Source organism: Peromyscus maniculatus, chromosome 7 (genome assembly GCF_049852395.1).
Source record: "Peromyscus maniculatus bairdii isolate BWxNUB_F1_BW_parent chromosome 7, HU_Pman_BW_mat_3.1, whole genome shotgun sequence".
NCBI lineage: Eukaryota > Metazoa > Chordata > Mammalia > Rodentia > Cricetidae > Peromyscus > Peromyscus maniculatus.
The window spans coordinates 62,580,822-62,596,989 of NC_134858.1; the positions used below are offsets into that span (position 1 = coordinate 62,580,822).

Below are 16,168 nucleotides of genomic sequence, written 5' to 3' on the forward strand. Positions count from 1 at the left end.
GATCTCTCCTTATAACAAAGGCCGAAGGACCAACACCTAGAGCCCTGGGTAAGGGGAGAGCACAGGCCACACACAGCCTAGCCTGTACCCTGAGCACTGGGTACTGGACCCATACCTGCTTCTCCCAACCAGACATTGGACCAGGTCTCTGATAGTTTTGCTAGCAAATGAAAACCCAATTTATTACTATCTCACTCTACTTTCTAGGTTTGGTTTGGTTTTTCAAGACAAAGTTTTTCTGTGTAGCCCTGACTGACCTGGAACTCCTAACTCACTCTATAGACCAGGCTGGCCTCGAACTCAGAGATCCACTGGCCTCTACCTTCCGAGTGCTGGGACTAAAGGTGTTTGCCACCACACCTTTTTTTTTTTTTTTCCTTTTCCTTTTCCTTATCCACAGTGAGGGAGCGTCTTTGTCACCCTTGTATGTGGATGGCCAAAATGCACCCTGCTTCATTGATCCACCTGCCGCCACCTCACCAGTGCTGGGATTACAACTGTGTTGGATTTTAGTGCTGGGGACCAACACTTTTTGTATGCTAGGCAAACACACTACCAACTGAACTGCATTCCCAGCCCTTGGCCTTGCTTTAGTGATTTTAATTTTCCGCAGCGCTCTCTTGTTAATCATGTCACAAGCCACATTTAAATAGCTGACGAGGAGTCAGGATACATTGAAAATTTTAAGGTCACATCCGGAAAGTCTGTGAGGCTTCAGTGCCTATGCCGAGGGATGGCAAGGGTGGCAGCCGGGAGCTGGCACCGGTCTTGCTTTTCAGACTCTGATTTTTTTTGGGGGGGGGAGGGTTGGGTGTGGGGGGGAGGGTTGGGTGGGGGGTTTGGGGAGGGGAGGGTTGGGTGGGGGGGAGGGTTGGGGGGGCAGAGTTTCTCTGTGTAGCTCTGATTGTCAACTCACTCTGTAGACCAGACTGGCCTCGAATTCAGAGACCCACCTGCCTCTGCCTCCTGAATGCTGGGATTAAAGGCGTGTGCCCAGCTGAGACTCTGATTTTTTTTTTTATTTTGGTTGATTTTATGTGCGCTGGTGTTTTGCTTGCATGCATGTCTGTCTGTCTAGCTCTTCTGTGCCTGGTTCACAAGGAGGCCAGAAGAGGGCATTAAACCCCCAGGACTGGGTGCAGATGGTTGTTGTGTCCCCATGCGAGGGCAGGAAATCGAACCTCAGTCCTCTGGAGGAGAAGCCAGTGCTTTTGGTCACTGAGCCATCTCTCCAGCCTTCCAAGACTCAGATTTGCAATGACCAATTGTGAGGCCCTGGGCAAGTCACCTAATGTCTTGAGGCCTCAGTTTTCTTATCTGTGAAAGAAGGAGTGGTACAAACCGCATTCACTTTTCTGCAGTGGTTGGAGTCAAGTACAATACTGCACAGGGCGGCAGTTTGTAACACATTCAAGTTCTGCGTATAGCAGGGATTCCCGTCAAGGCTGAAGACACAGCCCAGGAATGCGATGGGTACAGAGAACCATCGAACTTGAAATCTCCGTGTGTGGCGTTCTTCCTGGTTGTAGGTACATTTCATGCTAACTTCTCCTTTCCTTCCATTTCTCCTTCCCCGATGCAGGTCTGGGCCACCCTGCTGAATTGGCGTTTGCTGTGGAGCCAAATGATGCTGTTGCAGTCCCTGGACAACCCATAGTGCTGGGCTGCAAAGTGGAGGGGACCCCTCCAGTGCAGGTCTCCTGGAGGAAGAATGGAGCAGAGCTGCCCGAGGGCACCCACTCCACCGTCCTGGCCAATGGGTCCTTGCTGATCCACCACTTCAGGCTGGAGCAGGGAGGTAGCCCTTCGGACGAGGGTGACTACGAATGTGTGGCGCAGAACCGCTTTGGGCTGCTGGTCAGTCGGAAGGCTCGAATCCAGGCTGCGAGTAAGTAGATGTCCCTTTTTCCCCCTTTACGTAGATCAGGCTGGTGACCAGGGTCACTCTAGGTCGTGGGAGCAGGGGAGGAGGCCCATTTTGTGAAGCTCAGAAGAACAAATTTTCTAGCTCGGGTCAGTTGACAGGTGGCACAGTGGTGACTTTGTGCGGCACGGTTATGTCATGTGCTCTTTTTAGTGACTGGAATGTAAACTGACAAGCTTGTAGCCAAAGACTCGTAGGCTGGAGGTGGGGCCTCATCCATGTTTCATTCAGGGTATCAAGGTTTTCACCTGTATGTCATACCATGAGCATCCTGGTCCATTGAATAAGTTCTGGTGTTTAAACATAGAAAAACTTTCTGGGGCTGGAGAGATGGCTCAGAGGTTAAGAGCACCGACTGCTCTTCCAGAGGTCCTGAATTCAATTCCCAGCAACCACATGGTGGCTCATAACCATCTGCAATTAGATCTGGCGCCCTCTTCTGTATACATAATAAATAAATAAATAAATAAATCTTTAAAAAAAAAAAAAAAAAGCCGGGCGGTGGTGGTGGTGGTGGTGGTGGTGGCACACGCCTTTAATCCCAGCACTCAGGAGGCAGAGCCAGGCGGATCTCTGTGAGTTCGAGGCCAGCCTGGGCTACCAAGTGAGTTCCAGGAAAGGCGCAAAGCTACACAGAGAAACCCTGTCTCGGAAAAAAAAAAAAAAAAAAAAAAAAAAAACAACCTGTGGTCGGTGGTGCTGGGGAAACTGTCAGAAAAGTACTTGCTGCACAAGCGTGGGGGCCTGAGTGGTGTGGTAGCAGCAGCCTGTAATTAGTGCTGGGGAAGTGAAGACGGGGAGATCCTTGAAGCTCACTGTCCAGCCAGCCCAGTTAAATTGGCTAGCCCTAGGTGCCAATGAGAGACTCGGGAGGCAGGGGCAGGTGGATCTCTGAGTTCAAGGACAGCCTGGTCTACAGAATGAGTTCCAGGACAGCCAGGGCTGTTACACAAAGAAATCCTATCTCAAACCAGAGAGAGGGAGGGAGGGAGAGAGAGAGATTTATTGGAGGAAGAGGAAGAAAAGGAAGGAAGGAAGGAGGAAGAAGAAAAGACAGTCCTCTTGAGAAATGGCGGAGTTCAGAGGCCAGTGAACAGTGTTCTCCATCCTAAATCTCTGTACTTCGGGGGAGCAGCTGTCCCCTGGAAAGGGCGCTTTGACTTGGGTAATAGTGCTAGCCAGCATTTATTTGGTGCTTGCTGCATGCTGAGCACCCAAAATGCTTTATGTGACTTATTCCATTGGACCTTCATGACTGAGGGAGACATTTGGTAACATTCCCCTTTTAGAGATGAGGTATCTGGGCCTGGAGGAGGGCGGGATTCAGTGGCGACACTCTGGGAGGCAGAAGAGCCAGGCTGCAGCCTGGGCAACCTGAACTCCATACCCTCCCACTTAACTCCTATGGCATGCTGCCTCTTTCCCTGTGAACGCTGACAAGTTCCTTCCTGGCTCCGAGGACATTTGCACTGTTCCTGTGAACAGGCTGGTGAGTGATGAATTGTTCCAGGCAGGAGCCCTCGTGCTGGGCTGAAGATGCCCCTTTGTTCTGAGGAAGGCTGATCCAGGCCCCCATATGGAGCTTGCTGGGAAGCAGCCCTGGACTTTGAGCTGGGAATCACTTCTGGCTCAGCCACCCCTGGCCCCAGCCCTCTCCACCAGGCAAAGAGAGACTGGTACAGTCTCTGAGCAGATGGCCGGGTGTGTGAGTGGAGGTTGGGAACCAGAGGAAGACCTGGAGTCTGGGAATGGGAAGAAGGAGGGCGGGGAGGAGCTTCCCAGGATGACACTGCCTATCTCCACGGTCCGTTGTATTTTATTGTATTTATTTTGGCAGGTGCAGTGAACTTTATTGATAGTGTTCAAGAGAGCAGTGCTCCCTAAGCCCCTCCCCTTCTTCTGTGGGTCTGGACTGGAAACTGTGAGGGGAGGTACTCAAGAGTTTCAGGGCTGAGTTGGGACAGGGACCCCTCAGCAGCTGAGGGCCCCTCTCTTCCTCTCTGCTCTTTCCAGGTAGATGGTCCAAGGCTGCTTATTCCTTGGAGGCCACGTAAGCCATCCACCACCCTGTTGCTGTAGCGGTATTCATTGTCATAGGAATGACAGGAAATGAGCTTTACGGAGTTGTTGAGAACAATGCCAGCCCCAGCATCAGAGGAGGCTGGGTGGGCAGCACTGTTAAAGACTGAAGAGACAACCTGGTGCTCAGTGTAGCCCAGGATGCCATTTAGTGGGCCCTCCAAAGCCTGCTTCATTACCTTCTTGATGTTATTGCAGATTTCTCCATGTGGCATGTCAGATCCACCACAGACATGCCAGGGGTAGGAGCATGGAAGGCCATGCCAGTGAGCATCCCCTTCGGCTTGGGGTGACCTTGCCCACATCCTTGGCAGTGCCAGTGGGTACAGGGGTGATGTTCTGGGAAGTCCCACAGCCAGCATGACACAGCTTCCCAGAGGGGCCACCACAGTCTTCTGCGTGGCAGTGATGGTAAGGACTATGGTCATGAGTCCTTCCACAATGCCATGACCAGTGTTAGTGAGGAGAGACAGAGGCCTGTTGGGTCCAGCAAAGGATCCTGGGAGGTAAAACTTCAGAAGAAAAGAGAAGAGCTGTGAAGGGGAAAAATGGCAGATGAATTTTTCTTTCTTTCCTTTTTTCCATGCTGGGAGTCAAACCTAGGGACTTCCTTAGTTAAACACACTAAGTTAGCATTCTATCAGTCTCACTGTATGTGTGTACATGCTCATGTGTGTGCACGTATGAGGGGATGTACATACATGTGTGGAGGACAGAAGTTGATGTCAGGTGTCCTCCTTAGCCACGGCTGACCTTAGTTTTTAAATAGTGTTTCTCACTGAGCTCAGAGCTCACTGATACAGCTGGACCAGCAAGTCCCAGAATCCTGCTGTTTCCATCTCCCCAGCCCTGGGATTATAGGCCCAGCTTTTTACATTGGTTCTGGAGATTCGAACCCAGGTCCTCACGGGTGTGCGGCTGGATATCAACCAAACATGGCCTACCAAGTTGCAGTGAGACTAGGCACCTCCCCGTGTTTTAAGGCTGGAAGGGTTTCTTTCAACTCTAGCAATGTAAGGAATTGAGCTGTGGGTAGAGCTGGCCTGGTTAATTCTTCGGGGTCCCAGGAACAGCTAAGGGCGTTGTCTCTGAGTGTTAGTCTGAGGTAGTCGTCCGTCCATCCGTCCGTCCCCATGTCCGTCGTGTCCCCCTGTCCGTCCGTCGTGTCCGTCCCCCCCCCCCCCCCCCCCCCCCCGCCTTAAGGCTGTGTCCGGTGGGGACTTGCTTTGGCCCCAAGCAACTGTGTAAGTGATTCCAACTTTTTACTTCACAGGCTAAAGTCAAGAGCTGATTATCAGCGCTTGTCCCTCCTTGGGTAGTCACCCCTGGCCTTGCCGGCAGGCTGTGTAGATGTTGTGAGACATGGGGGGGTGGCTTTATGAAAAGGTGTGAGGAGCCCATAGGGCCCTGCTTCCCCCGTGAGCCCCATGGGGGTGGCATGCTTGGTACTGCTCACAGGCTGGTCTGCTGGGACATCAGAGTTCTAGGCCAGAGGCCACTCTGACGACTCCAGATGCTGTCCTTGAACCGAATTCTTCCCAAGGTGGCCTGTGCTGCAGGCTGGCTTATCCTCGGAACTTGAGTTTGTGATACGGCAGCTCGGGTTCTGTGATCTATTCATGATCCCCAGGTTCTTGGACTCGGCCTAACTACCACAGACACTCGGGTGTCCCTCTGGAGGGACGCATGCATTCATTGACTCCCTCTTGCTGAGTGAGATTTTTGTGCCTGGTTTATTTCAAAAAGGGATGATTTCAGGGCTCAGTGGTTTGGTTAAGAGCACCGGTAGCTCCTTCAAAGGGCCCAGGTTCAGTTCCCAGCACTCACATGGCCCCTTACAACAGTTAGGAACTCCAGTCCCAGAGAGTTTAACGCTTTCTCCTGGCTTCCTTGGGCATCAGGCATAGATGTGATGGTGCCCAGAGATACGTGTAGGCAAAACACCCATACACATACAATAAAAATTTTAAAAGGAGGGTATGGCCTGTGCTCAGGTGGTAGAGATTAGTGAGGGATCCATTCCTAGCTCTTTGCCCTCTGGTAGAAGCTCTCCATCCTGCCTCTTGATTCTTGGTCCCAGGCTCCTGGGGGAGTGGAAGAGAAACACCCTATGATCAAGTGCAGGATTCCCCAAATTGAACCCATCCTGACAACCCCCCAGGGTGGGGGGGATCTTGAGAAGATATGACTTTGAATCTAAATATCTAGACAAGGCCCAGAGTTCTGCATCTAATGAGAGCCCAGGTAACGGCAATGCTGCTGACCCACAGCTGACTCTGAGGGCTACCCAGTCTCACGTCGTAATCTCACAGCATAATCTATAGTTTGGGAAACTGTGGGCAGCCTACTGGAGTCCATAGAGCAAAGGCTTCAGGGGCAGAGGCTGGGTGGGTTTGAACCAGCTCTGCCACACATTGATCAGAAGCCCTGCGCAAATGTTACTTACCCTTCTGGAGCCACTGTATCCCCACCTGAGCAAAGGCTGTAACCCCCTCCGTGTATCTGGCTTTGGGAACACTTCTGAGGTAGTAGAGTAAAGGGCTTGACATCTAGAAGAAGCTCAAACGCATCCTGGGTAATGGTAGGCATTGTCCACTAATGCCAGCTGATGCTTTTCAAGCAGGCTGGGCGGTCCTAACAGTGCATTCAGATGTGGGCTGATACAGCAAGCAGACCTGGACAGGGTGGCCTTGGTCCCCACAACCCACTGGCTCCAGGACCTTGGGCAAGTCACTTAACCTCTTGGAGCCCCGGATTTCCTAGGATTTTGTGTACGAAGAGTTCCGCACAGGCCATAGGCCTTTTGACTATTGATAAAGAATCAACAGCAGGGCAGTGGTGGCGCATGCCTTTAATCCCAGCACTCGGGAGACAGAGCCAGGTGGATCTCTGTGAGTTCGAGGCCAGCTTGGTCTACAGAGCAAGATCCGGGACAGGCACCAAAACTACACAGAGAAACCCTGTCTCAAAAAACCAAAAAAAAAAAAAAAAAAAAGTAATCAACAATGTGAACTATTACTATTTCAACCTGTGACTGCAGTCTTTGATGTGGTGTGATTCCTAGGAAGGACTCACAGTGAGGCCCTGTCTTAAAAAAGAAACAAAAACAAACAAACAAAAGACAAACCCCAAGTCAGAGACCAGACTCCTAGGTGACACAGTGGATATCATTATTATTATTATTATTATTATTACTATTATTATTACTATTATTTATTTTATTTTATTTTATTTTGGTTTTTCGAGACAGGGTTTCTCTGTGTAGCTTTGCACCTTTCCTGGAACTCACTTTGTAGCCCAGGCTGGCCTCGAACTCACAGAGATCCGCCTGCCTCTGTCTCCCGAGTGCTGGGATTAAAGGCGTGTGCCACCATCGCCCGGCTGGGCGCAGTGGATATCATGAGGGAGAAGGCCAACTCTAGTTCCCTGCCCCCTCCAGAGCTGCTCTTTCTGCTTCTGAGAGCTGAATTGTCCTCAGTTTATGTGAGAGAGTAGCAGGTGGGGGGCAGCTCTGGACCCCCTTTCCTCACGATTGGTGGTTGTGTGGATCTGGAACTAGGTTTGGGGGAGCAATAGAAGTAAGTATGGGCAGAAGCTCCCGGGGCTCCACTTGGTGGGAGGTTCGGTGTATAGACAAGGTCCCGAGTAAGGTGATGGGTGGTGGGGAGGTGGGTCCTGGCACTGTGCCTGGTAACTGTGCGGGCCTCTGTCACCTGAGAGTTGATTGTCCAGGCAGAACCAAAGCCTTCCTACTGTCTTTGAAGGGTAACCTAGCTGAGGAGATCCAAGGAAATGTCCCTCACTGCCTTTCAAACATGTATGTGGTTGCTGTCAGGGCAGGAAGCGGGCTTTGCAGCTAAAATATCAACTGGTGGGTGAGGGTCCATACGTAGACGTACTTCCTGCTGAAAGTTCACCCTATCACGAAGTGACAGATGGATGAGGGTCAGCCCCTTTCACCTGCCAATCATGCCTCACCTGTGTGTGCGTGTGCGTGTGCATGTGCGTGTGCGTGTGTGTGTGTGTGTGTGTGTGTGTGTGCGCGCGTGCATTTGAGTGTAGAAGCCAAAGGACAGTCTTGGCTGTCATTCTGTAGGTAGCATCCACCTTGATTTGTTTTTGTTTTTGTAAGACAGAGTCTCACTGTGTCCCTGACTGGTCTGGAACTCACTGTATAAACCAGACTGGACTTGAACTCATAGAGATCCACCTGTCTCTGCTTCCCTACTGTTGAGATTGAAGGCATGGCCCACCACACCCAGTGCACCTTGTTTTATTAAGACAGAGTCTCTCAGTAGCCTGGAGCTCTCAAAGTAGGGTTGACTGATTGGCCAGGGAGCTCCAGGGATCTGCCTGTATCCACCTCCCTAGCACAGGGACTGATGTCTCATTTTTGGGGGTTTTGTTTGTTTGTTTTTCTACAAGCAGTTTCTGGGGATTGAACTCAGGTCCTCATGCTTGGGAGGCCAGCACTCTACTGACTAGGCTGTCTCTTAAGCCCACATGTGGACCATTGTTTGGTACTCTTGAGATGCTTTGATAGAGAGGGAAGGAGAGCGGAAAGGCCCTTTTGGGACCCAGGAGTCCTGTGTGCCTGAACAAACAAGTCACTAGAGAGTGTGGCCCAGGCCTGTCTCTGCTGTAAGGTCCTCAGGACAGACCTGCCTTTGCTGGAACTTTCCCCAGATCATTCTTGCCCTCCTTACCCTATCCAGTTCCTCCCGAGTCATCTAACTTGCAGTTATTTCTTTTGCTTCTATGGTGGGAACGACTGTGGTCTGTGGCACTCTGATTAGAGCCCTTCCCCTGGGTGACGGCTGCTGGCATTGTTAAGTAACTGGTTTATAGCTGCACACTCCATCTGTCTCTTCAGCTAGATTTTAAGCTCCTGGAGGGCTTCTCGGTTTTTTGTATTTTCTCACATCCCCTGCCTGAGGAGCTTAGTAAAAACTAAATGAACATGTGGCCTTCTGGGCCCAAAGTACGTGTCGTCCCCCGCCCCCAACCCACTTCTTAAACTGATAGGCTGATAGCACAGTTCCAAAGAACAGAGACCATGCGCGTGGAGAATGGACCTGAAAGTGTTCACATGGGGCAGGATCATGGGTGTCTGCTCTTCTCCAGAAGAACTGAAGCTCTGTCTGCCCCACCAGATGGGGTGTGACTCACACTCCATTGCCTGATTCTCCCTGTAAGGTCTTGGATCTCCTGCCTTGAACCTTCCTCTCTGGCTGGATGGGTCCTGCAAGCCCCAGGCACTTTGGCCCGGTGGGAGGGAGGCCTCCAGCTCCGCGCAGGGCTCCGGGCGGCCCCCCCCTCCCCCGCCCGCAGGACTCGAGTGTGGAAGTTGCGAGTCTCTGGTTCCCACACCTTGGCTCCACTGTCGCAGGCAGCCAGCTGGCCCCTTGAACACAATGTGCAAATCTTCTCTGTTCCTGTCCCGCATTGTCAGTGGCCAGGCGCCTGGGCTGGGAATGCGGGCCCCTGAATAGGAGAGGCATTTGCAGCCTGCAAATGAAACAGACCCCCGGCCCCCCTTAACCCTCTTGCCCCCTTCCCACCCCTAGGGAGAAAGGACTTTTTCACTCCTGGCCTACTTGTATCGCCTTTCTCTTTCCTCTCTAGAGCCCCTGCAGGCTGGTGTGCGTGTGCATGCATGTGTGTGCGTGTGTGCGTGTGTGTCCCGAAGAGAGACTTCTGCACAGTAGCTTGACGGTTATTTTACACTCCCTTAATAAAAGTGAATGGAACAGAACGGTACCCAGAATGGCAAAGCAAACAGCTCCCTCCTGTCTTTGTTTAAACTGCACTGAGTAATTCCATCAAAAACGTCTGCCCTGTGTGCAGCTAACCTATGACACCCCCAATTTCTCCAGCTGTAGCCATGTGTGTGAGTGTGTGTGTGATGGCGGCGGCACGCGCGCGGGGGTAGGGGGGGTGTCTAGGTTCATCTCTCCACCCTCTTGGTGTGAGCAGCTTAGCTTGGCTGTGGCCACAGAGCCGGTGCAGGCCCCATAAAGGGTTGATAGTCTCCTGTCCTAATGGACTGAAGTGAGAAGGAAGCAGGTGAGCCATGCGTCTTGGACTCTAAGCCGGGGGACTCGGCCATGGCTCCACAGTCATTCATTACGTGGCTCCCCAAATCTGCCTGCCATCCTAGTGAACCTATGACACGTGCTGACTCCCCCTCCCCGCAAACCTCTCCCTCGTTTCTGAGCTTGCTGCTCTGTCCCAAGACTTGCTAAAATGCTGATATTTGCTGCTCTCAAGGAACAGGAAGGGGAATGTCTATGCACTCCACAAGGAGGGGCTCCTGGACCTGATGTCCCAGGCAGAGAAGGTGGGAAAAGGCCAGAAGGGACAGAGGGCAGGTGGGTGGAACCTAGGCACAGTGCAGCCTGGTTCAGGCCAAGGAGTTTGATATGGAACCTTGCATCCTTCCATCTCCCACCACCATTTCAGTCTCCTTGCTGCTGCTGGGACTTCCAAACACTACCCACCTCCGCCTTCCTCCGAGGCAGCCTTTAACCGCCCCAGGACCAGTTTCTTCCGCTCTGTTCTCCTTATCGTCTCCGCACCCCTTTACTGGTCTTTCCCCATTTACTGGTCTGCGGGTCCTCCTACCTTCCTCCACAGAGACTTTTCTCACCGGCTGTGCTCCCGGGGAACCCACCCTCTGCCATGGGAGCAGATGGCCTCCGTAGAGAGCCAACGAGAGGGAGCTTCAAAGAGGACCCCAAAAGAAGGGCTCCACAGGCTCCCCCCACACACACACACACAAGTAAGGGCCTCCCCAGCGGCTGGCCTTTCCTGGGAGGAATCTGAGACACTCTTGGCTGCCTCCTAGCTGGACACTGACCCTGACTGAGAGCTGGGGCAGCCCTGGGCTGCTCTCTGGAATGCTGGTGTTGGGTTGCAAAGAGATGCTAGCGATTGATAGTGGGCAGAAACTGGACTTTCTGGTCTCGCCGCTGCCCCCAAGGCCACTGGAATGCGAGGGAGTGGAGCCTATCAAGAGGCCCTGGGGGACGTGGGGTGGGCAGATGGAGACCAGACCACCTAAACGGAGAGGAGGGGCCGATGAGGGGCAGACCACCATGAGAGAGAACCAAGTTGTAGCTCTTTCCCAAGCCACATGCTGCAGAAAAGCACCCTAAAATGCTCAGTCCACGGGGACCCCTGTGGCCTTCCCAGTCTCCAAGAGAAACCAGAAGAAACTTGAAAGTGAATCTAGCTACTTTTTTTTTTTTGAGACAGCATCTTCCCAGGTAGCCCAGGCTGACCTTGACCTCAAGGCAGTCTCCCTGGTGCTAGGATTACAAACATGTGCCACCACACTTGGTTTTATAGACGTAAACACTGAGGCTTCAGGGTTGGAAAGATGATTCAGAGGTTAAGAGTATTTGCTGCTTTTGCAGAGGACCTGAGTTCGGTTCCTAGTACCCACATCCAGCTGCTCACGCCATCTGTAAGCCTGCTTCCGGGGCATCCGATACTCTCTCCTGGCCTCTGTGGGCCACCGGCACACGTGTGGCAGACACTCATACAGAAGCACATGCAGACACATAAAATTTAAAAAACATTTCTTCGGGTGGTGGCGCACGCCTTTAATCCCAGCACTCAGGAGGCAGAGCCAGGCGGATTTCTGTGAGTTCGAGGCCAGCCTGGGCTACCAAGTGAGTTCCAGGAAAGGCGCAAAGCTACACAGAGAAGCCCTGTCTCGAAAAACCAAACCAGACCAAAACAAAACATTTCTTTTTAAACAAAACACTGAGGTCTCAAGGGCAAGACCTGTCCAAGGACCTCTCAGTCCTTCCGCCTGGGCTTCCCACTCTTCACCCTGCCTGAACCAGGGCAGCCTGTGCCTAAGTCCCCCACCAACCCCATCGCTCTATCCCATTCTTCAGGCCTTGACCCAGCCACTTCCACGTCAGTTATTTCGGAAACCTGGCTTGTCACCTCTCTGAATTCTGGCCTTCACCAAGAACTTTATTGCCCCCCTACTTCAGAGAGAGGGTGGGGGTAGTCCCTTGTGCCTCTCCCCAGGACACACTGGGACGAGTATGTCTCTATTTTGTTTTTGCCGTGGCTGGAGTTCTGGTGAGGGCTGCTGACACACCCGTGGCAGATTGCGGAGGGACTTAATGAGTTCCCAAAGCACACCGGACACAGGGGACTGGCCGTGAGTTGGCGGCCCTGGAGTGAACCGGCTAATAATAATAAAAGGTGTAGTCATGGTCATGGGGGCTGCTCTGTGATAAACCCTCTCTGGGCTCACTGACTTAATTCCCACAACAGTCCCACTAGTATTTCCAGGGCTGTTTTGCAGATGAGAAAATGGGGGTCCAGAATGATTGATTAACTTGCTCGAGGGACCCAGGAAGTCGGGAAGCTGAGATTCGAACCCAGGTTAGCCTGTTACAGTGCACACAGATACCCAAGCCACATGAGGGTGGGGAAGAGCGCAGCTTAGAACCCTGGCTGAGGAGGTTCCTCTCCCCCTACCCGGAGCCCCTGCTAGGAACTCCCCGGAAGGCTTGGGGCAGAGCAGTAACGCATGAGGGAAGGAAGTTGGGGGGTCGCTGGGGCTTCAGGAGGTGGAGGTGGGAGGTGCCTGCTCCTGAGGAGGGAAGACAAATTCCCCTCCCCCCCACGGGGTCCCTAGGCTCCCTTTCACTTCCTTCTTCCTCACGCATAATGATGCTGATTGCTCCACATCTGTCATAATTACTCTTTGTTTGAAAATTCAGAACAAATCACAGGAGAGGAACTGGCTTGGTTTGTGATGGCTCCTTCTCCCCAGGGGTCCTGGCAGGAGGGGGGAGGGGAAGGAGGGTGTCAGGGAAGAGCCATAATCAGCCCGGAGGAAGGAGCTAGGGCGGCTGCTGATTGTCCTTGTACTCTTGTCCCCTGGCCAAGGAGGTAACTCCAGTCCCCCGGGCTTGGCGGCCCAATGCTTCCAGGAGTTACCTGGCCACCTCTGCCCAAGGTTATATAGTCTCTCCTGGGCTGCTATGGAGGATGGATGGACACCTCCTCCTGCTGTTCTACAGAGAAGCCCATGGTGGTCCCCTGGCCCCCTTGGCCTCATTGAACAATGCAGCAGCCTGCCCAGGAGGAGAGAGCAAAAGGTATCTATCTGTAGGAGGGGTACAGAGCAGGGGTCCTTACTAGTGAGGGGTAGATGTGGCTGAGAGGCCCCGAAACAGATTGTATCTTTGGGGACTCAGCTAACAGGCATGGTGCTCAAGGCTCCAGTCTGCCCTAGCCACGGTTACTTCTGATTCTGCTCGGCACCCCTCCTGAAATCACTTGGACTTGGAGTTGCTCATAATTGCACTGTCCCAGCACTTGTGGCTCTGCTGGTCACGTGCTGCCCCTCATGCCCCTCCCACCTCTGTAGTTTATTAGCCCCTTGCTCACGTGTCACCTGTGCAGCCACAAGCATATGTGCAAGCGTGCAAGGCTGTGTCATGGTGTGTTTCCTCATTTCCTTGGCTCTGGATACCCAGTGTCTCAGGGTCCCTACTCCTGGGTCGGCTGTGGTCATTTTGAACAGGGACATCTTTACCTGGTTAACTCTGAAAACTTGCCCTCCACTCAGTTTGGGAATCTGGAACCCCAGCGGGGGGGCGGGGGAATGGAAGAGCTGTAAGCCTTGGCCTCCCCACTCTGCTCTTCCCAAAGGGCTTGGCCAAGGGTTTCTGACCACGGGGCATGACTAGACAATTTATTTGCAATTTGAAATTGGGAGGGAAGACTCAAAGGTCTCAGAGGCCACAGGATAGCAGACTTAAACATGGAGGGGCTCCTGCCCAGACTGCGTCGGAATGGGAAGGACACAGCTCCTGGCGTTTGCAGGCTCACACTGCCCAGGCCTTCCTCTCTTCCCACCCTCCTGAGTAGTCCGATTCTCATACCACTGCCCTGGAAACTGAGGACCTTGTCCCAAGTCCTGAATATAGAGCTGTGGCAGAAGACAGCAAGGGACCAGATGCTCTTTCCCGTGTGCTGATTGGTCAAATGGGATTTGAGTTTTAATTTCAGAGCCAGAGTTGAATAGGACCTTAGAGAATTGGAACCCCATGGTAAACAACAACTCCTGGATCTTTTTCTGCCGTCTTCAATTCTGGCTTACTTTTCCCTTTCCTTTTGGGGTAATTTTTTAAATCATGTCTCTTACATCTCATCTTATATAGAATGTCACACTCTTCCTGCAACAATCCTCTTCACCCTGATTTTCTTGAGATCCCTGATAATTATGTCACACTCCTCTGTCACCCTGGAGAAGCCCTGTCTAATGTAGTGTCACCTGCAGGTTGCATTAGGACATGCTGTTTCTATTGCTTCAGATCACCAGTGATGGCATTCTGTAGAATTAGCCCAGCATCGTTCCTGTTTGATATTCCTGTCCCCTCCCTTGCTTCTGACTTTGCTTCCTAAGTCCATCATTTTCCCATCAGACTGTGCCAAAATTAATACTACAACAGGCAACCTGGTCTGACGTTTCTGGGATTAAGACTTCATGAGATAAAATGATACTGTTTTTTTTTTAATTGAATGTATTATTTTATTTTAACTTTTTGAGAGAGGGTCTCATGTATCCCAGGCTGGCCTTGAACTCACTATGCAGCCAGTGATAACCATGGACTTCTGATCCCAGAGTGCTGGGGTTATGGACATATACCCCCATATCTGGTTTATGTAGTGCTGGGGGTCAAGCCCAGGACCTCCTGCATGCTGGCAATCGGCCTACCAACCCCGAGCCACAGCCCTGTTGCTCTGGAGACAATTCCAGGTGCTGAATTACAAGCGCGTGCCACCAAGCTACTGCCTTTACCACATCGTTCTGAGGAGGATCCACTGGGCTGTGTGAACAGCTTTGCCCGTTGGGGGCCTTCAGAAGGCTCAGTCCTTCTGGGACAGGTGTGTATGGCTCAGCTCCTCCTCTGGTCTGTAGAACAGACATAGGAGAGGACAGAAGAGAGGATCCTTCTTGCAGCCTCAGAGCATGGCCTGGAGCTGGTACCTGAGGATGGAATTGGGAGTCCCGTGTGAGAAGACAGAAACCGCGCCTGCTCTGATGAGCTTGCCCTCTGGAGCCCCACAGACAGGATGGGGTGGGTGAATGAAGAAGCTGAGTTTATCTCCAAGGGCTCCAGGAGTGGCTTCCCCTAGCCCACCCTCAGTGAGCTTCTCAGTCCCTACATCCAGAGTCCACGGTGGCTGTGTCTGGCTGCTTTTCGCTCAAAGACGATGATAGAAGAGTTCTATCCAACTCTCTTCCTTTAGTCCTCATTCTAGTCACCGAGAGTCTTAACAAGCAACCAATCACGTACCACTCTTCTGTTCCGGTCTCTGAAGGGCCTTCCCTCCAAGGTCACAGGTGTCATTAGCAAGTGTCCAGTGAGAAGAGCTTGGCCTAGTGAATTCAGACCTCAGCCCTCCCCACCAAGAGAGGCACTGTCACCTCAGGGTGGGACTATCTCCTGGGAAAGCGAGAGGCACTTTCAGGATGCCAGACTACTGACCTCACCCTGAAAAGCGGTAACAGGCCAGACTCTATGTTAAAAGTCTCCCTCTTCTCCCATCCCTGTGCCTTCTCTTTGGAAGAGCGGTGCATACACATGGCTGCCTTCCTGTCACCTGAAAGCGTATGTTACAACCGTAATGGCACGACCCACCCCACAGGTGGATGTTGCTGTGGAAATGTGAAGGGAAGGAAAACCCACACTCATTGTCTTTCAGAGATCTTACCTGTGGAGTATTTTCTCAGGGGTTACTTGTCTGGGTTGAGTAGGTAAGAGGTGAAAGGCTTCGGTTAAGAGTGTAGGCCGGGCGGTGGTGGTGCACGCCTTTAATCCCAGCACTCGGGAGGCAGAGCCAGGCAGATCTCTGTGAGTTCGAGGCCAGCCTGGTCTACCAAGTGAGTTCCAGAAAAGGCGTAAAGCTACACAGAGAAACCCTGTCTCGAAAAAACAAACAAACAAACAAACAAAAAAAAAAAGGTGTAGAGTCAAACCATAAAGGCACATGCACACACAGGTCATTTCTGTTCGACTGAGCATTAAATCTTATAAAACAGAGGTGGTAGGCTGGGGATGGCTTGGTGATGTGATTGCTGTCCAGCATAAGGACCTGAGTTCTGATCCCTAGCACCCGCAT

General features: G+C 52.2%; 1 protein-coding gene across 2 annotated transcripts in view; it reads left to right on the forward strand.

The window, feature by feature from the left end:
- The window catches only part of Igdcc3 (immunoglobulin superfamily DCC subclass member 3), a 41,855-nt gene that overhangs the window by 1,577 nt on the left and 24,110 nt on the right, over nucleotides 1–16,168 (forward strand). For both annotated transcript variants that reach the window (XM_006979353.3, XM_076576522.1), the window contains exon 2: nucleotides 1,583–1,888. In XM_006979353.3, the coding sequence (XP_006979415.2) occupies nucleotides 1,583–1,888 (306 nt within the window). The remainder of the gene's footprint in view (nucleotides 1–1,582; nucleotides 1,889–16,168) is intronic.